This window comes from Aquarana catesbeiana, linkage group LG10 (assembly GCF_042186555.1).
Source record: "Aquarana catesbeiana isolate 2022-GZ linkage group LG10, ASM4218655v1, whole genome shotgun sequence".
NCBI lineage: Eukaryota > Metazoa > Chordata > Amphibia > Anura > Ranidae > Aquarana > Aquarana catesbeiana.
The window spans coordinates 23,498,948-23,523,404 of record NC_133333.1 but is presented as its reverse complement, the minus strand read 5'-3'; the positions used below and the strand labels follow the sequence as shown (position 1 = coordinate 23,523,404).

The 24,457-nt window shown below is 41.5% G+C and overlaps 1 protein-coding gene and 1 long non-coding RNA gene across 4 annotated transcripts; both read left to right on the top strand.

Annotated features, from left to right (window-relative positions):
- Positions 1-2,652: 2,652 nt before the first annotated feature.
- Positions 2,653-6,887, top strand: LOC141110457 (uncharacterized). The gene is made up of 3 exons (XR_012236297.1): positions 2,653-3,107; positions 3,862-3,960; positions 6,697-6,887. It is a non-coding gene; the product is annotated as an uncharacterized lncRNA (long non-coding RNA).
- Positions 6,888-9,366: 2,479 nt separating this feature from the next.
- On the top strand, positions 9,367-23,849 carry LOC141110456 (B-cell receptor CD22-like). 3 transcript variants are annotated; one of them, XM_073601806.1, is made up of 9 exons: positions 9,367-9,530; positions 9,614-10,012; positions 13,618-13,911; positions 16,356-16,619; positions 16,705-16,950; positions 19,784-19,898; positions 20,826-20,874; positions 21,233-21,307; positions 23,632-23,849. In XM_073601806.1, the coding sequence occupies exons 1-9, from the start codon at positions 9,488-9,490 to the stop codon at positions 23,710-23,712; spliced, it is 1,566 nt and encodes a 521-aa protein (XP_073457907.1). In that variant the 5' UTR covers positions 9,367-9,487; the 3' UTR covers positions 23,713-23,849. The 3 variants fall into 3 exon arrangements, with proteins under 3 accessions (XP_073457907.1, XP_073457908.1, XP_073457909.1); XM_073601808.1 differs by having other exon boundaries at positions 9,435-9,530; positions 9,816-10,012; XM_073601807.1 differs by lacking the exon at positions 20,826-20,874.
- The last annotated feature ends 608 nt before the right edge of the window (positions 23,850-24,457 follow it).

Genomic DNA, 24,457 nt, shown 5'->3' with positions numbered 1-24,457 from the left:
CTTTGTTGGTAGCTGTTCTAAAGAAGACTTCAGCTTTAAATAAATTAATTGTGTACAGTATCTCATTTTTTCTAGCAGCCGTCATTCCCTGCTCAAGCTACAGCTGGAGGAAAAGTCTTAACTTCAGATAATCATTATGAATATGTTCAAAGAAATAAATGAAAGAAACTTACTAGCAAAAGCGTACAAAAACAGTATACATTTTTAATAGATTAAAATTGTATTTTAATCTTTCAATAGACTATTCCATTTTTTATACATGTATTACACATAAGTTGTTGGACATCTTGTATTTAGTACCAACCCTGATTTTTGTTAGACATTATGAAAAGGAATGGGAAATTGGATAAAATTGTTATGGATGTTAAAATAAAAAATTGCTTATATAATATGAATAAATCTGTAAAGCCAACATATTTTTTAATTTTGAATAGGATAGGGCAATCAGTCTCATTGGGGAAATTTGCCTTTTCCTCCTGTTACAGAGACTTGGTTTGCATACACACAGTCACACAAAATTTCTCTGAACTTTCGACCGTCAAGAACGCGGTGACGTACAACACTACGGCGAGCCGAGAAAATGAAGTTCAATGCTTCCGAGCATGCGTCGAATTGTTTCCGAGCATGCATGGTTTTTGGCGCGTCCGAATTGCATACAGGCGAACGCCTTTTCGGATAGGAACTTTTTCCGACCGAAAAATAGAGAACCTGCTCTGAATATTTTGCTGGCGGGAATTCCGCCAGCAAAAGTCCGATGGAGCATACACACGGTCGCAATTTCTGACCCAAAGCTCTCATCGGAGTTTTGCTGGCGGCATTTCCGATCGTGTGTACGGGGCATTAGACTGTTGTCACCAGAATAGATATTCCCAGTGGAATATTTTCCCCCTGTCTGTTCCTCTGACAGCTTAAAAAAATATATTATAATTTCCTGTACAAAAGACAATGGCCACCATGACAAATAGAAAGGGCAGTGAGGGTTCTAACCCCTCACTGCTTTATGCAGAACTATACAGATAGAGAGGGTGGAGATGTAAGGGCAGTTGCCAAGGCTGACCAATATACATAAAAACCCCAAGAATTTGAATGGACGATCTCGGTACTGATACTGTACAATGACTAAATTAATTTGATAAAATGCTATTTTTTATTTAATAACAATATACAAACAATATTAAAAAAGAAGTATATATATGACAAAATATACACCACACGTAACTAGCTCATGACAGGTTCCCCCGTAAAGTTTCTATTAGGGTGAATATAGGAAATTCCTCTACCGGTTTCGCGGGTAAAACCGCTTCTTCAGGAGGATAAAGGGTCTATAGAGAGAATAATGTATTAAAACAAGAACAATGCAGAGAATTGCATGCTATACAATAGTTACAAGGCATACTATATGCTACAATCAACATTAATACAAAAGAGGTTGCTCACCCAGATGGACCAAAAACGTCTAGCAACAGGATCCCCCCCCCCCGGCAGACAAGGGGGAATGTAAGTGACCATCTCTAATTAAAGTATTATTATTATTATTATTACTTTAATTAGAGATAGACACTTACAATCCCCCTTGTCCTCCAGGGGGGGGGGGTTGTGGGATCCTGTTGCTAGCAGTTTTTGGTCCATCTGGATGAGCAACCTCTTTTGTATTAATGTTGATTGTAACATATAGTATGCCTTGTAACTATTGTATAGCATGCAATTCTCTGCATTGTTCCTGTTTTAATACATTATTCTCTCTATAGACCCTTTATCCTCCTGAAGAAGCGGTTTTAACTGCGAAACGGTAGAGGAATTTCCTATATTCCCCTTAACACAAACTTTACGGGGGAACCTGTCATGAGCTAGTTACGTGTGGTGTATATTTTGTCATATATATACTTCTTTTTTAATATTTTATGTATATTGTTATTAAAAAAAATTTGCGTTTTATCAAATTAATTTAGTCATTGTATCAGTACCGAGATAGTCCATTTAAATTCTTGGGGTGTTTATGTATATTGGTCAGCCTTGGCAACTGCCCTTACATCTCCACCCTCTCTATCTCTATATGTCAATTTGGATGATGGTACTTTCTTACTGTATACTATCGAATGATATGTGAGGCTACACTCAACATTTGATTTTATGCAGAAATGTAATAAAATGTTTTACTTTACATATACTTGAGTAACATTCGTTCCATTTATATCCAAAGAAACATTCTATGAGCTGTGCCAAAAAAGTTTGGTGAATGGCCCGATATCTCAAGGACAACATGGGCCAGGGGCACGCGCATACCGATGGCTATCCAGAGGCACGCCACCTAGCGTGGAGTACATGTGACCGTCAGGGCAATCCTGCTTGCGGCCAGTTGAATGTGTGAGAGGTAGGGTCACAGTGTAAAAGAGCAATGAGTGAACATCAAGTTCTGCTACAAATTGGGGAAAAATGTGACGGAGGCATATGAAATGTTAGTGTAAGTGCACGGGACGGAAGCCGTATGCGAGAAAATGTGTTTTTTTCGACTGGTTCAAATGCTTTTGCAACAGGAAAGAAATGAATCAGGATGAGCCACAGTCGGGTTGGCCAAGAAAAGCAGAACCCCAGACATGATCGAGCAGATGTGACGAATGCTGGCACGAGGTTGGTGACTGACCCTACGAGGAATTGGGCATTAGCAAGGACACGGTGAGCATCATCATCCACAAAGATTTGGGTAAGCGGAAGATCTGTTCCCAGTTTGTGCTGCACAAGATGACAGATGAACAGAAAGCAAAACAGGATGGCAACCTCGTGAGATTTCATTACCATATGTGACCAAGATTCATCCTTTCTGGGAACCATCGTCACAGTGAATAAGACCCGGTGCTACCAGTTCGATACAGAATCCAAGTGGCAATCAATGGAATGGCGTTCACCGTCTTCCCCATGACCTTAAAATGAGTCGCCTGCAAAAGTCCAAGGTCAAGACACTGTTGAGCCTTCTTGGTGGCTCCCAAATGGTTGACAACGGTTCTGTGATTGATTCCTAAAGAGGCCTTTGCTGACAGTTTCCAGAAGCTTTATGAACATTGCCAAAAGTGTGTTGTGATGGATGGTGATTATTTTTAAGGCCAATAAAGGTAATTTGTTTTTATCTTCTGTTTTGTTTGTTTTTTGATACCATTCACCAAACTTTTTTAGACACGCCTTATATAGTGAGACTTTTAAAGCACTAACACAAAAACATATATGTACTAAAAATCACATTTTATTATAGTAACATTAAAACAAATAGGCTGAATATCTACCATAGTCATACATATAATGGTGTCAATATCACATCATAGTCCACTGACCGATAATTGTACATCAAAAATGGGAAAAAAAAAAAAGTCTATAAATCTATTACATAGTTTGTAGACGCGATAACTTTTGCGCAAACCAATCAATATACGCCTATTGTGATTTTTTTTTTACCAAAAATATGTAGCAGAATACATATTGGCCTAAAGTGATGAAGAAATAATTATTTTTTTGTTTTATAGCAGAAAGTAAAAAACATTGTTTTTTTTTTTCAAAAATTGTTGGTCTTTTTTTTTGTTCATAGCGCAAAAAATAAAAACCGCAGAGGTGATCAAATACCACCAAAAGAAAGCTCTATTTGTGGGAAAAAAAAGAACTTCAATTTTATTTGGGTGTAGCCTCGCACGATCGCGCAATTGTCAGTTAAAGCAACGCAGTGTCCTATCGCCGAAAATGGCCTGGTCATTAAGGGGGTAAAACCTTCCGGAGCTGAAGTGGTTAAAGTGAAATGAGTACATTGTTTTCAACAGCCCTGAGGTTTTCAAATTGCTGTAAATAAGTTTCTTTCTCTTCTCTCTCTCTATTAAACAGGAAATGTGCTCACTTCAGTAAATCCCAGAAAGCTATAACTTCTGCAAATTGTTCTCTTTTCTGAAATCTAACATCCAGAGGAGTTGACAAGCTGAACAAGTAAGTAATATATAATGATAAGCTGATAACAATTGTAGAATAACAATGGTATACAATAATAATGGTATTACTTTATTTCCTGATTTTCCATTTTACCTTACTCTTGTTTTCAATGCACCTTGTTATTTATGTTGTTGTTTTATAGAAGCTGGTGATGATTAGCATTTTCAAGATGAATCACAGCTATACAAAGACCATAAATAAAAAATAAAAAAAATAAAAAAAAAGTTTGGTTTATCCATAGCTCCCAACTGTCCCTGATTTTGAGGGACTGTCCCTGATTTAGAACAAAGTCCCTCTTTCCTCCTCATTTGTCCCTCGTTTTGGTCTGATCTATATAGTTGTATATACTGTAAAATGCACTATTTATACACTACTTAATAAGTGTTTCCCAGTAATAAACTTTTCTTCCAATTTATAAATCTCTGCATTTGTAAATGTCATAAACCAGCATAAAGGAATAGTAGTGGTAAAAAAAAAACATTTTGAAGCGGCATACACACGGTCGGACTTTTCCGACGGACCGGGTCCGGCGGACAATCCGATTGTGTGTGGGCTCCATCGGACCTTCAGCGGACTTTTCCAGTCGAAAATCTGATGGACTTTAGATTTGGAACATGCTTCAAATCTTTACGTCGTAACTCCGCCGGACCCAGAAATCCGCTTGTCTGTATGCTAGTCCTACAGACGAAAAACAACGCTAGGGCAGCTATTGGCTACCGGCTATCAACTTCCTTATCTTAGTCTGGTGTACGTCATCACGTACGAATCCGTCGGACTTTGGTGTGATCGTGTGTAGGCAAGTCCGTTCGTTAAAAAGTCAGTCGGAAGTCCGTCAAAAGTCCGTTGAAAGTCCGTCGAAAAGTCCGTCGGACCAGTCCGGTCGAAAAGTCCACCCGTGTGTACGCCCCATAAGTGATAATTTTTTTGTATAATTCTCCTTTAAGGCTGGCATGGCAGGAGGTGTGTCCTATGCCTACATCATTTTGGATGTTCCATCATCTTAAAAAGTTGGGAGGTATGATTCATTTATTATTATTACAGTATATAAGGAATGCATACTTCTAATAATGACTTGGCATTGGTGTAATAAAGCCCTTGGCACTGATCGGTAGTCCATTGAGATGTGGATGTTCCATCATGGATGTTAACTGATGTTTTTATGAAAAGCTGTGATACAAGCATTTGTTTGTGAGTATATTAACTACCTCTGGAAATGAGCAAATAAATAAATAAAATACCGCGCCTGTCTAGTAAGTGGAAACAGCTGCCAACACTACAGAACGACTGGGACTGTGTAGAAAATATGGAAAAAAGTGTAGCGCTAAGGTAAATATAGTGAAAAGAAGGTTTTGGAGCAGGGAGAGGTGAAACCACAATTTCAAGTGGCCCGTAGCCTCAACTAGGTCAAAACCGGATATGTGTATACACAAACAGTGTAGTATCATCACTTAAATACAAACAAAGTGCAGTGCTCTTTCTTTTGAAAAAAGTGCAAATGTGCATAAAAATAAAGTGAAAGTAAATCAGCAAATGATAATCTCAAAAGTCCACATTTTGCTAGTGATGAAATATAGAAGACTGTCCAAAATAATGGTGAGGAAGTGTTAATCCCATATAAATGATAAAGACTTATTATTATAGTCCATATGTTGCATGGTGCAGTTGAAACAGGGGGACCCAAGGCAGATATCCTTATAATACAGAGACTCCAACTCAGAGGGGACCCAAGGCAGATATCCTTACAACACAGAGACTCAGAAAATGTAAGGTAGAATACTCTTACCAACTTCGGTGGACTCACAAGCCGTGGGCGGTGAGTCAAACGAGCTTGTACTGTCTTGTGATAAATGACAGTAAGAAGATGGATGATACACCAGAAGACGTCCTCCTTGAATGGGGAGCCCGGAGCCTGTCCTGAAGGTCTGCACGATCACCGTTTTCATCAGCATACATGGACCATAAAGAAAACAACGACAAGGAACCTGTCTATCTGCAGTCTGCAGGTCCATGTATGCTGATGAAAACGGTGATCGTGCAGACCTTCAGGACAGGCTCCGGGCTCCCCATTCAAGGAGGACGTCTTCTGGTGTATCATCCATCTTCTTACTGTCATTTATCACAAGACAGTACAAGCTCGTTTGACTCACCGCCCACGGCTTGTGAGTCCACCGAAGTTGGTAAGAGTATTCTACCTTACATTTTCTGAGTCTCTGTGTTGTAAGGATATCTGCCTTGGGTCCCCTCTGAGTTGGAGTCTCTGTATTATAAGGATATCTGCCTTGGGTCCCCCTGTTTCAACTGCACCATGCAACATATGGACTATAATAATAAGTCTTTATCATTTATATGGGATTAACACTTCCTCACCATTATTTTGGACAGTCTTCTATATTTCATCACTAGCAAAATGTGGACTTTTGAGATTATCATTTGCTGATTTACTTTCACTTTATTTTTATGCACATTTGCACTTTTTTCAAAAGAAAGAGCACTGCACTTTGTTTGTATTTAAGTGATGATACTACACTGTTTGTGTATACACATATCCGGTTTTGACCTAGTTGAGGCTACGGGCCACTTGAAATTGTGGTTTCACCTCTCCCTGCTCCAAAACCTTCTTTTCACTATATTTACCTTAGCGCTACACTTTTTTCCATATTACCTACCTCTGTTTATTTTATTAAAGAAGCATACTGAGGATAATGCACCCTCGGTTTTGTTCTATGTTTGCAGTAAAATTAGACTTCCCCAGTCTTTGGAGGGCAGCAAGGTGTGTTCTAACCGGAGAAGCCAGAATAAGAGTCTAGGATTGCATCTGGGCCCACCACTAAGCGCGGGAGATTGAGTGTTGTGTTTTCCAAAATTGATGTAATAAGACTGGACTTCAAGGAGACAAATACATACATAGAATTTGTTTTACTTGCCAATAGGTTTGTATTTTTGTCCATGTAGTCCTACTCTGTCATGCAGCCCTTACTGGCAGGTCAGGACCTTTACATATAGCTGCCTTCATTAAGGTTCCACAATAAGTGAATAGCACGATGCTCGTTATCAGGCTTGTTGTGCCCACTACCCCAAGTGGTTCTTTCAGCAGTTGGGACCATCAGGTGTCTTCCCTCTCCCATATACATGGGTGATATTAGAAGGTCTAGCGCTTGGTTCTTCAGTTGATTTTTTTGCTCTGCAGATCTCAAGGGAAAAAAGAGATTGTAGTTGGGAAAAAAAGATATGTAGTGGTTCCCCTCCCCACTGCAAGAGTAACTGCTCATTATGCCTCAGGGATGATTATTAAAGCTATTTAGCCAGCAATATTGAGCAAAAATTAGTGCCACATCCAGAAGTAAAAGAAAAAGGGGTCCCCTTGTGGTGGACTTTTAAGGCATGATATATTTGAGAAAAATGTGTGTAATATTTAAAGTTTCAAAAAAGTTTTTTATTTATTTAGGAAAATATAGAAAACAGATAAAAAAACAAGGAATGCTTAAACATATCTAAAACGTATTCATCGTCATTGAATACAGAATACAATCTATACGTCTTGCACCCGACGCGTTTCAGAGTACAGAGTTGTCTCCTTCTTCAGGTGTGTATATTAACAAGAAGAGATTATGTTATTATGACAGTATGATTGTATGATTGGCATTCCAAAGGCTTTTTCTTTAAAAACATGCGAGAGCACAATGTGTTTTCAAATTCTCAACTAAGAAATCCTCAGTAGTAGTATGTTTGTAAAACAGCTGTTTACGTCAAACCCAAAAAGAGGGGGACTTGTGGCTCACCGTTGTCCCAACCCCCCCCCCAAAAAATAATTGAAGGATAGAGGGGCAAAAAAGAGCCTGAAGACCCACTGGGGCCAGAGAGGAAAAAGCCCTGTTGAGGGTACGTACTGTCACCAGAATACGGAGAGTTAGGTTGTGGAAAGATATTAGCCACAGCTTAAGTTGATTTTCTTGTGACCACTCGCCTCAATATCCAACAAACAAGTGAGATCTTGAACAAGTGAGGCGAGTGGTCACAAGACAGTCAACTTAAGCTGTGGCTAATATCATCTCTCACCGACCGCCCTGCATCACCGCTGTTCCACTCTCACTGTGCAGCCATGGGAAGCAGAGAGATTACATCATCTCTCACTGCCCGCCCTCCCTCTGGTGACCCTAATGTAAGGAGCATCTCTCTGGGGAACCTGATGTAAGTGGGGTTGCTCTCTGGGGACCCTGATGTAAGGGGGGCTCTCTGGGGACCCAGATGTAAGCGGGGAAGGCTCTCTGGGGACCCTGATGCAGGGGGGAAACTCTCTGGGGACCCTGATGTAAGTAGGGGCTCTCTGGGGACCCTGATGTAAGAAGGAGCTCTCTGGGGACCCTGGTGTAAGGAAGGGGCTCTCTGGGGACCCTGATGTAAGGAAGGGGCACTCTGGGGACACTGATGTAAGGAAAGGGCTCTCTGGGGACCCTGATCTAAGGAGGGGCTCTCTGGGGACCCTGATGTAAGTGGGGGAGGCTCTCTGGGGACATTGAAGTAAGGGGATGCTCACTGGGCACTCTGATGTAAGGAGGGGCTCTCTGGGGACCTTGATGTAAGGGGGAGGCTCTCTGGGGAACCTGATGCAAGGGGGGGCTCTCTGGGGACTCTGATGCAAGGACGGGCTCTCTGGGGACCCTGATGCAAGGGGGGCCCTCTGGGGACCCTGGTGCAAGGGGGGGCTCTCTGGGGACCCTGATGCAAGGGGGGGCTCCCTGGGGACCCTGATGCAAGGGGGGCTCTCTGGGGACCCTTATGTAAATAGGGGCTCTCTGGGGACTCTTATGTAAGTAGGGGCTCTCTGGGGACTCTGATGTCAGGGGGAGGCTCTCTGGGGACCCTGATGTAAGTGGGGGGGCTCTCTGGGGACCCTGATGTAATGATAATATATAAAATGTATAATGTAATATATATATATATATATATATATATATATATATATACACACACACATACACACACACAGACACACGTATATTATATACATGTGTATGCCCGTCCAAGCATATGACTTTCCTTACTTTGCTGGTATGGGCCCTAGCCCCAGATCTTTTGTAGACCTAGCAACGCCCCTGTTCAGTGCTATCAGATATGAAAGAGAATGTGTGACCTCTTCCTATGAGACAACCCCACCAGTCCATCCACTTACTCGGCTGATACAAAATATTCAGTGCTAACGAGAATGAGAGAGAATGTGACCTCTTCCTAAGAGACAACATTCATGTCTAAAGGTCAATCGCCAGTCCTGGACACTAAATAGATATTTTTTAGTACCATGCAAACACAGTACCATAAAACCTCATTGACTTTATTGTACCTTGAATATTCATCTTTATTAAAACTCTGATTAACACATTAAAAAACAAACTCTAAGTAAATTAATTAACATAGTCTTTCTTTGCAGATCCCTTTGGTCTATTTCTGTTTCAAATTAAAGTGTACCATATATATATAATTTTTACAGTTGCACCCATGATTGAAAGTTGTCACTGACCAGTACAGAATGAGTATCACAAAGAAGATTCTGCTATTTACAATTTTTAAAGGTAAACTAGATTCATGTTTTAAGAAAACTTGATAAATATACACTATAAAAAAAAAATGTAATATATATTTTCACGTCGGCCAGGACTTGTGTGTCAGAGATGGGAGTTTCCTACAGAAGTTGTTGGATTGATTGGATCCTGTGTGGAGATTCCCTGTACATTCCGCCCTCGTGAGAATTCTGGGACATCCAGTACTGTTTGGTTTTTATATCATGAGAATTCTAGGAAATCCACTTCTTTTCATCCGTTTTTTGAACGAAGAAGACATTCTCAAATTTTTAACAGTCAAGGAAGTTCTTCAACATTAATGGATTACACAGACAGAACCTCACTAGTACTTGGAATGAATAGCTGTTCATTGAAGATAGACCCTGTGAGGAGAGATGATGGTGGAAAATTCTACTACCCAGGAATAGCAGAAGATCTGGAGACAAGTGCCTGGTCAAAACAGGGAAGAATGACTCTACAGCTTCATGTCACAGGTAAAAACTTCTTTATGGTGGTAATGAGCAGGCTCGGGTTTATGGAAAGCCCACACAAACCACGGTCTATGGTCCTGCAGTGATCAGGAGGCTGTAGATAGCCATTGGCCACAAGAGAGATATCTATCTATCTATCTATCTATCTATCTATCTATCTATCTATCTATCTATCTATCTATCTATCTATCTATCTATCTGTCTGTCTGTCTGTCTGTCTGTCTGTCTGTCTGTCTGTCTGTCTGTCTGTCTGTCTGTCTGTCTGTCTATCTATCCGTCTATCTATCTATCCATCTATCTATCTATCTATCTATCTATCTATCTATCTATCTATCTATCTATCTATCTATCTATCTATCTATCTATCTATCTATCTATCTATCTATCTATCTATCTTCTCACGAAAGTAAGTACACCCCTCACATTTTTGTAAATATTTTATTCTATCTTTTCATGTGACAACACTGAAGAAGTGACACTTTGCTACAATGTAAAGTAGTGAGTGTACAGCTTGTATAACAGTGTAAATTTGCTGTCCTCTCAAAATAACTCAACACACAGCCATTAATGTCTAAACCGCTGGCAACAAAAGTGAGTACACCCCTAAGTGAAAATATCCAAATTGGGCCCAATTAGCCATTTTCCCTCCCCGGTGTCATGTGACTCGTTAGTGTTACAAGGTCTCAGGTGTGAATGCCTCATGGCAAAGAACTTACTGACGATCTGAAAAAAAGAATTGTTGCTCTACATAAAGATGGCCTAGGCTATAAGAAGTTTGCCAAGACCCTGAAACTGAGCTGCAGCACTGTGGCCAAGACCATACAGCCACTTAACAGGACAGGTTCCACTCAGAAAAGGCCTCGCCATGGTCGACCAAAGAAGTTGAGTGCACGTGCTCAGCGTCATATCCAGAGGTTGTTTCTGGGAAATAGACATATAAGTGCTGCCAGCATTGCTGCAGAGGTTGAAGGGGTGGGGGGGGGGTCAGCCTGTCAGTGCTCAGACCATACGCCACACACTGCATCAAATTAGTCTGCATGGCTGTCGTCCCAGAAGGAAGCCTCTTCTAAAGATGATGCACAAGAAAGCCAGCAAAAGGTTTGCTAAAGACAAGCAGACTAAGGACATGGATTACTGGAACCATGTCCTGTGGTCTGATGAGACCAAGATAAACTTATTTGGTTCAGATGGTGACAAGCGTGTGTGGCGGCAACCAGGTGAGGAGTACAAAGACAAGTGTGACTTGCCTATAGTCAAGCATGGTGGTGGGAGTGTCATGGTTTGGGGCTGCATGAGTGCTGCCGGCACTGGGGAGCTACAGATCATTGAGGGAACCATGAATGCCAACATGTACTGTGACATACTGAAGCAGAGCATGATCCCCTCCCATAGGAGACTGGGCCGCAGGGCAGTATTCCAACATGTTAACGATCCCAAACACACCTCCAAGACGACCACTGCCTTGCTAAAGAAGCTGAGGGTAAAGGTGATGGACTGGCCAAGCATGTCCCCAGACCTAAACCCTATTAAGCATCTGTGGGGCATCCTTAAACGGAAGGTGGAGAAGCGCAAGGTCTCTAACATCCACCAGCTCTGTGATGTCGTCAAGGAGGAGGGGAAGAGGACTCCAGTGGCAACCTGTGAAACTCTGGTGAACTCCATACCCAAGAGGGTTAAGGCAGTGCTGGGAAATAATGGTGGCCACACAAAATATTGATACTTTGGGCCGAATTTGGACATTTTCACTTAGGGGTGTACTCACTTTTGTTGCCAGTGGTTTAGACATTAATGGCTGTGTGTTGAGTTATTTTGAGGGGACAGCAAATTTACACTGTTATACAAGCTGTACACTCACTACTTTACATTGTAGCAAAGTGTCATTTCTTCAGTGTTGTCACATAAAAAAATATAATAAAATTTTTACAAAAATATGAGGTGTACTCACTTTTGTGAGATACTGTATGTACATACACTGTATATCAGTCCTCTAAATAAGGTGAGGGCGAGTGTGGAGCGGCATAGGGGGTAGCTTAATGGGAGCCAAATTTTCTCCCGGCCTTCATCCCCTGTCATTCTCTTTGCAGGGTCAGGCATACAGTGGTAGTTGGCAAAGAACTAGATGAGGTGGGGGCGGGGTGGTAACGGTGAGGGGAGAGGGGTTGGGCGGGAGCCGCAACCAATCACCAGCTTGTTAATAGGAAACTTTTACTTGGGCAGCTCCCGCTCCCCTGTCCAGTGCTGTGCTCCGCTGCAAGTCTCTCTGCATCCTAAATCAGTGAAAGTGTCATTCATTGGTTTTCATTTTTTTAATGCTATATTTAAGATAAAATATTTACTTAACAAGGCAGTAATGATGTATATAGTGCTTATAATAGCCAATCATATGTTATTCTTATTTTATTTATCACAGTCAGATCAATGAAACATGCTTTATGTTAATATTGTTAACGTTGTTGTTGGTTATTATTTTCGTAACTTAATTCTGCATAAAACATTTAACAGTGTCATTTCGTGAGATATGAGATGCTATGCATGAATCGATCCATTGCATATAGGGGGTGGCGTGGAGAGAGGGGGCGGCGCTAAGTATTACCGAATATTTGCGAATTAAACCTAATGTGAGCAAAAGTATTAAAAATATATTATGGAAGGCCAATGAAGACTTGGCGGAGCAGTAAAACCAGATAGCATGAGTTCAGGTGTGTTTGGATACTCGTCCGATACAATCCTGCCAGAAAGCTGTTATTGCGGATCGACAATCATAAGCGGCCCTGCCACTGGGTGTATACATGCCCCTTTTATATGTGTGGCTGTGGGGTAGGGAATGCCTTGGCCACTTATAATTGGTGGTCCGCAGTGATATCTTCCTGACTAGTATGTAAGTAAGTCAGGAAGGAAGTTCCAGTATTTTGGCAGGTTACTTTCTTATACTTTGGATAATTTGAACGGGAAGTAAGGCTGTCATACCCTTTAGCAATGTCATCACTTTAGGGACTTAACTGCAGGGGCGTCACTAGGGGGTGGCTTTTGGGGCTATAGCTCTGAATCTGGGGCCAATAGCCCCAAGTCTCTGCAGGGGTCCCCAAAGGGGAGGGGAAGCTCCCTTTGGACCCTTATGTAAGTGGGGGCTCTCTGGGAAACCTTATGTAAGTGGGGGGCTCTCTGGGGACCCTGATGCAAGGGAGAGGCTCTCTGGGGTCCCTGATTTTAAGGCAGAGGCTCTCTAAGGACCCAGATTTAAGGGGGAGGCTCTCTGGGTGACCCTAATGTAAGGGGGCTCTCTGGGAACCCTGATGTAAATGGGGGGCCCTCTGGGTACCCTGATGAAAGGGGGAGGCTCTCTGATGACTCTGATGTAAGGGGGAAGCTCTCTGGGGACCCTGATGTAAGGGGGCTCTCTGGGGACCCTGATGTAAGGGGGCTCTCTGGGGACCTTGATGTAATTGGGGGGCTCTCTGGGGATATATATACACACATACGTATATTACTGTATATACATGTGTATGCCCGCCCAAGCGTATGACTTTCTTTACTACTCTGCTATGGGCTCTAGTCCCAGATCTTTTGTAGACCTACCAACGCCCCTGCTTAACTGTAATATTTTACAGATACTCCAAGCATAATGGAACTTACTAGAAGTGCAGAAATGGTTGAAGGACGTGGTGAAATAGTTTCATGCTCTGTAGAGCACACATGTGGCTCCAATCCACCTTCTCTAAAGTGGAACAAACCTGGCCAAACCATCAGACAAGGATCTGAAGACCTATCTGGAGGAAAATGGAGAGAAGTATTAATGAATATATACATTCCTTCACACAAGGATGACAGAAAACAAATTCAGTGCACAGCAACTTATCGTAATGGAGAAACATCGCAGAATGCAACAAGACTGAACATCAAATGTATGTATTACAGTCAATTAAAACTTGGCTTTAAGAAGACGTTTCCCAGTTAATGAACTCCACACTCTTGAGCCCCACACGTTTAGCAAGAAAAACAGAAACAGCTGATTTTCAAAGCTTACCTAGAGGCATATTCACTAAGAAAAAGTGAAAGTGACTTTCTCCAAACCTTCACTAAGGGTGAATCAATCACTATTGTTTAAAATAGTGATTGATTCTCCAGAGACAGGCAGAACGAACGGGGATCTGTCAGTGTGAAACAAAGAGTTCCCCATTCTGTCAGGGGAGGAGAGAAAGCTTGTCTGTTCCTAGTGATTAGGAACAGCGATCTGTCTCCTCCTCCAGTCAGCCCAGCCCCCATGCACTTTGAAACACTCCCAGGGAACACACTTAACCCCTTGATCGCCCCCTAGTGTTAACCCCTTCCCTGCCAGTGACATTTCTACAGTAATCAGTGGCTATTTTAAGCTCTGATCGCTGTATAAATGTCAATGGTCCCAAAAAAGTGTAAAAAATGTCCGATCTGTCCCCTGCAATGTTGCAGATCAGCACCATTACTAGTAAAAAAACTAAATAATAAGAAAAATGCCATAAATCTATCCCATAGTTTGTAGATGCTATAACGTTTGCGCAAACCAACCAATATATGCTTATTGTGATTTTTTTATTTTTTTTTACCAAAAATATGTAGCAGAATACATATTGGCCTAAACTGAGGAAGAAATTCGTTTTTTTTTTAAAATTTTTGGATATTTATAATAGCAAAAATTAAAAAATATAGTTTTTTTTTTAATCAAAATTGTCGCTCTTTTTTTGTTTATAGCGCAAAAAATAAAAACCGCAGAGGTGATCAAATACCACCAAACGAAAGCTCTATTTGTAGGAAAAAAAGGACATCAATTTTGTTTGGGTACAGCGCCGCACGACTGCGCAATTGTCAGTTAAAACAACGCAGTGCCGTATCGCCAACAATGGCCTGGTCATTAAGGGGGCAAATCCTTCCAGTCCTTAAGACCCCTTTCACACTGAGGGCACTTTGCCAGCGCTATAGCGTTAAAAATATTGCCTGCAATCCGCCCTCAAACAGCTGCTCCATTGTCTCCAGTGTGAAAGCCCAAGGGCTTTCATACCGGAGCGGTGCGCTGGCAGGATGTCAGAAAAAGTCCTGCCAGCAGCTTCTTTGGAGCGGTGAAGGAGCGGTGTGGGGCAGCGCTGCGATACCGCTGGCAAAACGCCGCTATTGCGGCCCATTGCGGGCGGTTTTAACCCTTTCTCGGCCGCTAGCGGGGGGTAAAAGCGCCCCGCTAGCGGCCAAAATGCACTGCAAATCCAACGGTAAAACGCCGCTAAAAATACCGCCGACGCTATGGGCGGCTCGGTGTGGAGGGGGTCTTAGTGGTTCATTTTGTAGAGGCCGATCTGCTGACAGCCAAAAGCGGAATTAAATCCTCCTATCCTTCACAGCCAAGGAAGCTCTATTTGATTTGCAACTGCCATGGTGCTTCACGTGTGATCAGTTATGACACCAGACATTTGATGGTTTGACAGTTTGGTTGAAGACACAAGCAAATGTGACAGTAATGCCGCGTACACACGAGCGGACTTTATGGCAGACTTTGCCCGGCGGACTTTTCGACAGACTTTACGACGGACTTTTTGAATGAACAGACTTGCCTACACACAATCAACCAAAGTCCGACGAATTCGTACGTGATGACGTACGACCGGACTAAAACAAGGAAGTTCATAGCCAGTAGCCAATAGCTGCCCTAGCGTGGCTTTTTGTCCGTCGAACTAGCATACAGACGAGCGGACTTTTCGAACGGACTGGAGTCCGTCGGATAGATTTGAAACATGTTTCAAATCTAAGTCCGGCAAACTTTTGAGAAAAAAAAGTCCGCTGGAGCCCACACACGATCGAATTGTCCGACGGACTCCGGTACGCCGGAAAAGTTTGCCGGAAAGTCCTCTCGTGCGTACGCGGCATTAGCATACCCGGAATCCAGGAATGTAACTGTTTTTTTTAAACCATTAAATCAATGGGTTTCATTCCACTTTATTATTTACAGCTGTTTGGGTGCTCTAGGCATAAAATGTCAGCCTCTAGCAAGAAGAAAAAACAGGAGCAATACTGGGGGGGAATTTACAACACACATCAATGTTGGTAGCATGATTATTAATGTGGAATGCCTGTTCCTTGCTAAAGAACATTCGTTTTTATTAGGTTGTTATGGGTAATGTTTAGCTTTAAGTGAGACACAGCCACCCTAGCATTTTCACGAGGAGACCCGCAATGGTTACCTGCATATTTCCCCCGTGACAGAGTCACTTTAGGGCCCTGAGAGATATGGGAAGTCAACATGTCATCAACAAGAAAGAAAACAGAAAATAACAGTTTCAAGTGGAATTGCTCTTTAAGCAAAAAATATTCTCTTCTTTACCAGATGCACCAAAAGACGTGATGATCAGCTTACCCAAATTCAAGGAGTTTTTAGAGGGTAGTGATGTGATTTTAACATGCTCCTGCAGATCTAACCCTCCTCCACACAGATATGAATGGTACCACGCGAATAGCAAAATTAAATTAGGACTTGAAATCCGGAGAATCGTGGTACGGAATGTCAGCAAAGACATGGAACCCTATTCTTGTACTGCAATAAATACTGTTGGGAGAGGAGAATCACCACCAAAAGAGATTCCTGTGCAATGTATGTATATCTTACTCAGCAGTTACAGAGACAAACCTTTAGTTTGTAATATATTATTTTGCAACAGATTTTATGTATGTTATAGACGCTGCTACTGGAGTTCAAGTCGTTGTGCTTCACCCAACAGAGGGAGCCACTGAGCTAAAGTGCACTTTTGCAAATTGCAGGCCCAGTGTGACCCATTACACCTGGATGAAGGCTGGAAATATCCTAATTGATAAAACTGAACAGATCCTGGTATTAGACAGCAATGAGGATAGATTTGGCTCTTACTCTTGTATTGCTCACAACACAGCTGGAAGCTCCACCTCCGCAGAGATGGTTTTTGCAGGTCAGATATACAATTCTTTTTTCTTGTATATACTTCTAAGAAAACTCATTTAGTTTTTCCAGGAAGATATTTTTGTCCCTACCTGCATAAAAATGTATGTTTTCTTTCAGGGCTCATTCTAGTAATTCTGTCCTGAAATAAAAAGCATCCATCCACCCTAGGCTTATTGCCCTAGCCCACTAGCCACGGACAGGGTTACTAAGCAAAGCAGAGTAAATACTCACCTACAGCCATTATTATTATTATACAGGATTTATATAGCGCCAACAGTTTGCGCAGTGCTTAACAAAATAAAGGCAGACATTACAGTTACATTACAATTTGGTATCAGAGGGCCCTGCTCGTTAGAGCTTACAATCTAAAAAGGAAGCGTCAATTGATACAAAAGGTAATAGCTGTGGGGGGGGGGGGGGGGGATGAGCTGATGGAGGAAGTAAAACAGTGTTAGTTAGAAGCAGGATAGGCTTCTTTGAAGAGAAGGGTTTTCAGGGATCGTCTAACGATGGATAGATTAGGGGACAGTCGGACAGATTGGGGTAGGGAGTTCCAAAGGATGGGAGAAGCTCTGGAGAAATCCTGGAGGCGAGCATGGGAGGAGGTGACAAGGGAGCTAGCGAGCAGGAGGTCTTGGGAGGACCGAAGAGAGCGGCTTGGTTGGTATTTTGGGACTAGGTTAGCAATGTAGCTGGGAGCAGAGTTATGGATGGCTTTGTAAATTATTGTTAGTACTTTGAATTTTATTTGTTGGGTGAGTGGAAGCCAGTGGAGGGATTGGCAGAGAGGGGTGGAGGACACTGAATGGTTGGTAAGATGGAGTCTTGCAGCGGCATTCATTATGGACTGAAGGGGGGATAGTCTATGGAAAGGTAATCCAATGAGGAGGGAGTTGCAGTAGTCGAGGCGAGAGATAACCAGGGAGTGAATTAGAAGCTTGGTGGTGTCATTAGTTAGAAAGGGGCGTATTCTGGAAATGTTGCGTATTTAGTTGACATTGTACAGCAAAACTTGGCACCAGTGACAGGATTTTCTGTTTTCATTATAATTACATTTATAGATGTCTTCAGGTTGCTCTCTTGATATGCAGGATCTTCCTTTTGGCCTCTTTTCCAGCAGTTGGTGGTTTTGGATGATACAGACAGCGGCACTGACGTGACAACGCCCGCATTGCGATCTTGTGATTGAGTAGACATATTGTAGGGAATAGCACAGCAGAGTGGATGAGTATTTCAGTCAGAGCTGCATTTTTATTTTAAATCAAGTTGGGGCACCACTATTAAAAACAAAAAGCCCTGGAGCTGGTCTTCCCCAAAAGGGGAATTTCCCCCTGTTTGCACCCCTCCTCTTTAACATTTGGCACTCTTTGGGAGAGGGCGGGTACCTGGTTTTGACAGGTAACCGCTTCCACCTTTCGGATCGCGGAAGTTTGGCCCTCCTCCTTCCTCTGCAGCTTTCTGGAACACATCACAGATCCCAGAAGACTGAGGGACCATTCATAAACCACAGTGTGTCTTGCACATGCGCAGTGAGATATAGACATGTGCATTCGTTTTCGTCCGAATGCATTTTCAGGTACTTTCTTTATCGTTTCAACAAACAATAACAATTGTGCAGAATCCGAAAACCGAAAGATCCGACATAAACAAATGCTTTATTTTCGTTTTCGTTGCGACAACAGTTCGATGTAGATAGGAGATTCGACATGACGCTGACAATAGCTATCTGTGTCCATCGAACCTGTGGTCGAATGTGCCTAACCTTAGCTCTATTATTCCAAGATTATTATACATAGAGAGAAAAGATTCGACATAGAGAGAAAAGATTCGACATTATAGAGACAATAGCAAAAAAGGTTGAATGTGCCTAACCTAACTCTATTAGTCCAAGATTCTTCGACATAGAGAGAAAAGATTCGACATGAAGATTCGACGAAGCAGTCGCCGCGAGCGGACATTTATGGTCAAATGCTCCGCCCATAGGCTATAAAAGAATTCTAATATTAGTTGACTAGTAATAATAATTAATAAATATAATTATTACTAGTGTCATACAACATTAGAATTCTACTATAGCTTGTAGGCGGAACATTCGAGCCGGAAATGTACGATTGCGGCGTCGTACAGTTTAGCTGCTCCGTCGAATCTTCTTAGAACATTCGACAGACACCATAAGCCTTCAATGACAGATTCGACCTTAATTATTTCCGATTTTCGGACAAATGCATTTTTTAAAGAAACAAAATAAATAAAAACTAATTTCGGGAGTAACTAAATAAATATATTTTTCGAACGAAAACTAAATTCCAAAACAAAATATTTCAGTGTGCACATGTTTAGTGGGATAGCGGCTCGGGTGAGGGCAGTGCTGAATTCTTGGACAAGTAAGTGTCCCTATATTAAAAGTCAGCAGCTACAGTATTTGTAGCTGCTGTCTTTTGATTAAATTTTTTTTTGGTGGGGGGAGACTGGAGACCAGCTTTAGGTCGGCCAAAGGTGTGAGATGGAGGCTAAATTTATGGGTACAATTAAAGTGTCAGACAATTATTAGTTGAAAACCATTAACATGCATTAATCCGTTATCTAGGAAAATCAAACATCTTTGATTCTTCCCTTCTAAAAGATAAGTTGGGGGTGTTCCCTACTGTCTGTAGACATATCAAATCTTCACCCAATCCATCCAAAACTGCATCAACTGTGTGGCAATCCCATGAATTCCTTTACCTTGAACGTGTAATGGGCTCTTTGGCCTTTCTTGTCTTGTCTTGTATGTAATATTGCTTTTTAAATAATATTTGTACATGAGTGTTTATTGTACCTTCTAACTTTCTTCTGCATAGATTACAACACCGATAAAGGCTCAACTGATATTAAAGACAATTCTAATTTGTTTCTGATTCTCGGTATTTTGGCTGGAGTCATCCTTTTGATTGTGATTGTCTACTTCTCTATAAGGTAAGACAGCCAGGTCACCCAAGGAAACCGCAGACATTTTTTGGTCCAAGCTAGTTTTAGTTATAAAACACCTTCATGGCCAGTGGATCTCATGCGTGAAAAACTCTGCTAGCAAAATGGCCTGTGTTGGCCCCTAGTAATCAATCAAAAGCTGTTCTACCTTATTTTCTCATATTTTCAGGAAATAATGTCAAAAGTAAGCATCATAAGGAGTTCTGACCACAAAAGTAATCTCCCACAATCTCCTGCAGCCCAGGCTACAACTCTAGATGTCCATAGAGTGTGAAACAAAGGCTGTTCTAAGTTGCTTGGTAGCAGGGACAGCTACAGTAAAAGCCTAGTCTGCCGGAAGCTAGACCAATGACTACACAATTACTTTTTTTTCTGGGTAGGTCAAGGAGAAGGCCAACATTCGAGAATCTGTGTATCTGGAAAAATATCTATTCCAACCTCTCATATCATATAGAACAGTGATGTCGAACCTTGGCACCCCAGATGTTTTGAAACTACATTTCCCCATGATGCTCATGCACTCTGCAGTGTAGTTGAGCATCATGGGAAATGTAGTTTCAAAAACATCTGGGGTGCCAAGGTTCACCATCACTGATATAGAACATAGGAAATCAGTTTTATGCTAAAGAGTTTTGGAGATGGTTAAAACAACCCAATTTGTGTGTTCTTGCATTTCAATCAACATAGAGATATATAAAACCATTTGTAGAAAAAAACACATTAATATAAAAATGTTTTAAACAGGTTTCTGACAGTTGAAAGTTTTAAGGCTGGGTAATAATCCGGTGTCATACTATATATTTTTTAAATAAATTTCTAGTTTACCCCCATCCCACAAGTAATTAAAAATGTAATATTATTGCTAAACCGTACCATTATAATTATTCTGACTATTTTTTTAATTTTTTTTTTAAGAAAAAGAAAATTTAGAATTAAAGCACGTCAGGCATCATCAAGTCATGAGGTAAGTTATTTAAGGAAACTGTAATTTGTTTTTGCATATTTTATTTATTTAGTTACTATGCTCTGAGCTAAAAAAAAAGATTTTTTAAAAATACTCTTTTTTATTAAGTAAATATGAAATATTGCTTATGAATAGTTGCCCATTGGTTGAATGGGAAGGTTTGCAAGCAAGGGTGTGCTTATATGATCGGTATTCTCTTGCCATACTGATTCTGTACAGACAAACCTTCTCAATATCATTGGATTTTTGTGAGACACCATAGATGTTGCCATAGTAAAATTCTCTGTTTTCCTAATTTTGGTTTATGAGACCTAAATCTTAAGGGAATGTTTTTCTTTCTCTTCCTTTCTGTCCCCAGAATTCTCAACAACCAGATGCCACATATACGGATATTATAAAAACAGACGTTTTAAATGATTATGATACTCTAAAGGTAATGAAATGACCGGTACATTTTAATTCATGCAAAACAAAATGCAGGTGCCCCAAATAACTCAGAGTGTACTCCTTGTTTAACGACAAGATGAATGCTTCAGTTGCACTTACAAAGACTCCGGAGCACATTGACACCAATTTTTTTTTGCTCTAATCCTGGTCTGGATGCTTTTTTTTTAAATTTTTTTTGGATCAGACAGGGTTCTTTTCTCCCCAGGCTAGCTACGAGAAATTTGCCTGTTGATCTGTTTAACTACACGTCTCCCACTCAGGGTTCAAGCATAGCTCCCAACTGTCCCGGATTTCGAGGGACTGTCCCTGATTTGGAGCAATGTCCCTCTGTCCCTCATCCCTCCTCATTTTGGTCTGATCCTCATAGTTGTATATAAAATGCACTTTTTATCTATCAAAAAGTGTTTCCCAGTGCTAAACCTTTCATCCGATTTCTAAATTGCTGCATTTGTTCATTTTAAAAGCCAGTATAAAGGAATAGTAGTGGTAAAAAAAGCACTTGTGAATTTAATTAACCTTTTGTTTTTAGTTAATTCTCCTTTAAGGGGGTGTGGCAGGGGGCGTATCCTATGCCTACATACATTTGCTAGTAGGTGTCCCTCATTCCTAGCTCAAAATGTTGGGAGGTATGGACGTGTCCTGACATGCCCACGCTTCACAGCCATTCACTGGGAAGCTTAGTGTGCTGCTACTTCTCCTCCTCCCAGCTCTTATGCAGCTGAGAACAAAGGGAAAAAAAAGGTATTTTGAATGTTTTTTTTTTATCTATACAAAAATGTTTTTACCTTTCATTTCTATTCTAAAGGAGAAGTACAGCCAAAGCTTGTTTGACTGTACTTCTGTGAATCACAGGAGTTCAGTCCATTTTGCACTCCCGTGACCTGTTTTTAGCAGACAGTGGGCTGAAGCCCGCTGTCCGCTGATGTCACAGAGGCGGTCCAGGCTCGGGAAGGATAGCGCCTACATGCCTGGACCGGCACCCTACTCAGCCTCACAGCAGACCACTGAGAACCTGAGCTGGCCGCTTCCGTCCCCTCCACAGCTCAGCACTCCAGTGAGCACAGTGGGGGGTGCAGTGTAGAAAGCCAGTGACTGACAATCACCAGCTTTCTGCTCAGGGAGGTCTGAGAACCGAGCAATCACCGGTGTATGATCGCTCGGTTCTCTGTGTTAGAGCCGGCAAGAGACAGATGCAGCATTGGGCCGATTCTGCATCCACCTATATAAGTATGATTCAGAAAAAAAGCAAATTCCATACTTCTCTTTTAAACTGAATGGGTTGTTTTACAAGATGAGGGTTTACTATCACTTTAAGTATCCCTAAGATTGTCTTTGACTAGAGTAGTCACTAGTGTAAAGCCGCGTACACACGAGCGGAATGTCCGACAGAAAAAGTCCAACGGAAGCTTTTCATCGTCTATTCCGATCGAGTGTGTAGGCCTCATCCGACTTTTTTTTTTTGAAAATTCTGACGGACCTAGAAATAGAACATGTTCTAAATATTTCAGACGGAACCAATTCCTATCGGGAAAACTGATTGTCTGTATGCTGTTCTGAAGGACCAAAAACGACGCATGCTCTGAAGCAAGTACGAGACGGAAGCTATTGGCTACTGGCTATTGAACTTCCTTTTTCTAGTCCCGTCGTAAGTGTTGTACATCACCTCGTTCTGGACGGTCAGACTTTGGTTTGACCGTGTGTAGGCAAGACTGCTTGAATGAAATTCCGTCGGAGTTTCGTCGGAGAAACCTTCGGAGTTTATTCCGACGGCAAAACTGGTTGTGTGTATGCAGCATAAGTCTAATGCCCCGTACACGCGATCGGACTTTCCAACAACAAAACTGTGGATTTTTGTTCGAAGGGTGTTGGCTCCAACTTGTCTTGCATACACACGGTCACACAAATGTTGGCCAACAATTACGAACGTAGTGACGTACAAGACGTACGTGATATCTCCATTACGAACGCTAGTTTTACAAGACCGAGCGCTTCCGTGATTCCGAGCATGCGTGGACTTTTCTCCGACCGACTTGTGTCCACACGATCGGAAATTCCGACAACAAACATTTGTTGGCGGAAAATTTGAGAACCTGCTTGCCAACATTTGTTGGCAGAAAGTCTGACAACAAATGTTCGGTGGAGCGTACACACGGTCGGACTTTCCGCCAACAAGCTCACATCCAACATTTCCGATCGTGTGTACGCGGCATAACAGTTTTAGTGCTAGGGAGTCATTTCATCTGATTTGTTGGTTAGAGAAGACATCAGCTTTAATCAAAAAATAATGTATCTCTTTTTTTTTTATTACAGCCATCATTCCCTGTTCAACCTGCAGCTAGAAGAAAAGACTTACCTTCAGATAATCATTATGAAAACCTTCAGAGAAAATAACAAAATAAACTCCTATATGAGTTATTAGCAAAATTAAACATATTCTTTAAATAGCAGAAGGGAAAAATACATATTTCCTATGAGAAAACTGTGTTTTTTTATTTCTTTTAATAAATACATTTCATTATATAACATAATCCCATTCACATACTTTCTTGAATAAAACACTCTTAATTAAAAACGCTCACAAAAGTAAAAGGATAAAAAGCTCATTGATCCCAATGCAATCATATTAGTATCTCGCTCAGATAGTGTGGCTGGTGATCCCAGCGTCTCATCACATTCACCTGCAGGGATGAATACGCTATGTGGATTATGTTTGTTTGCGCTTTAGTGGAAAATAATTGTCCACCCAAAGGTGAACATCTCAAGCTGCAAGGATTTCTTATAGGGGAAAAGGCTATGCAGTCCATGCGAGTTATGAGTTATACCGGTCAGTAAAATGAGAGGCAACTAGTTCCGGTGAGTGCGGTGTCTTGTGGGGAGTGGTGGTCACCAACTGCGCCGAGGTGGGGTTTGGAAAGTTGATGCTGGAATTGGGATCTATTGTCACATATTTCATTGTATAAAGGACTCCTTATCTACCACAAACCTGTATGATGGCGGACTGGTTTTTATTCATCTATTTATTAAACAGTGAAGCCCTGCCTGGGAGTGGCAGACTATTGCTCGAAAACATAGTGATATTTATATTGTTTATGGAAGCTGCTCACCATTGGATGACGTGACTGTTTGTCAGTACGTT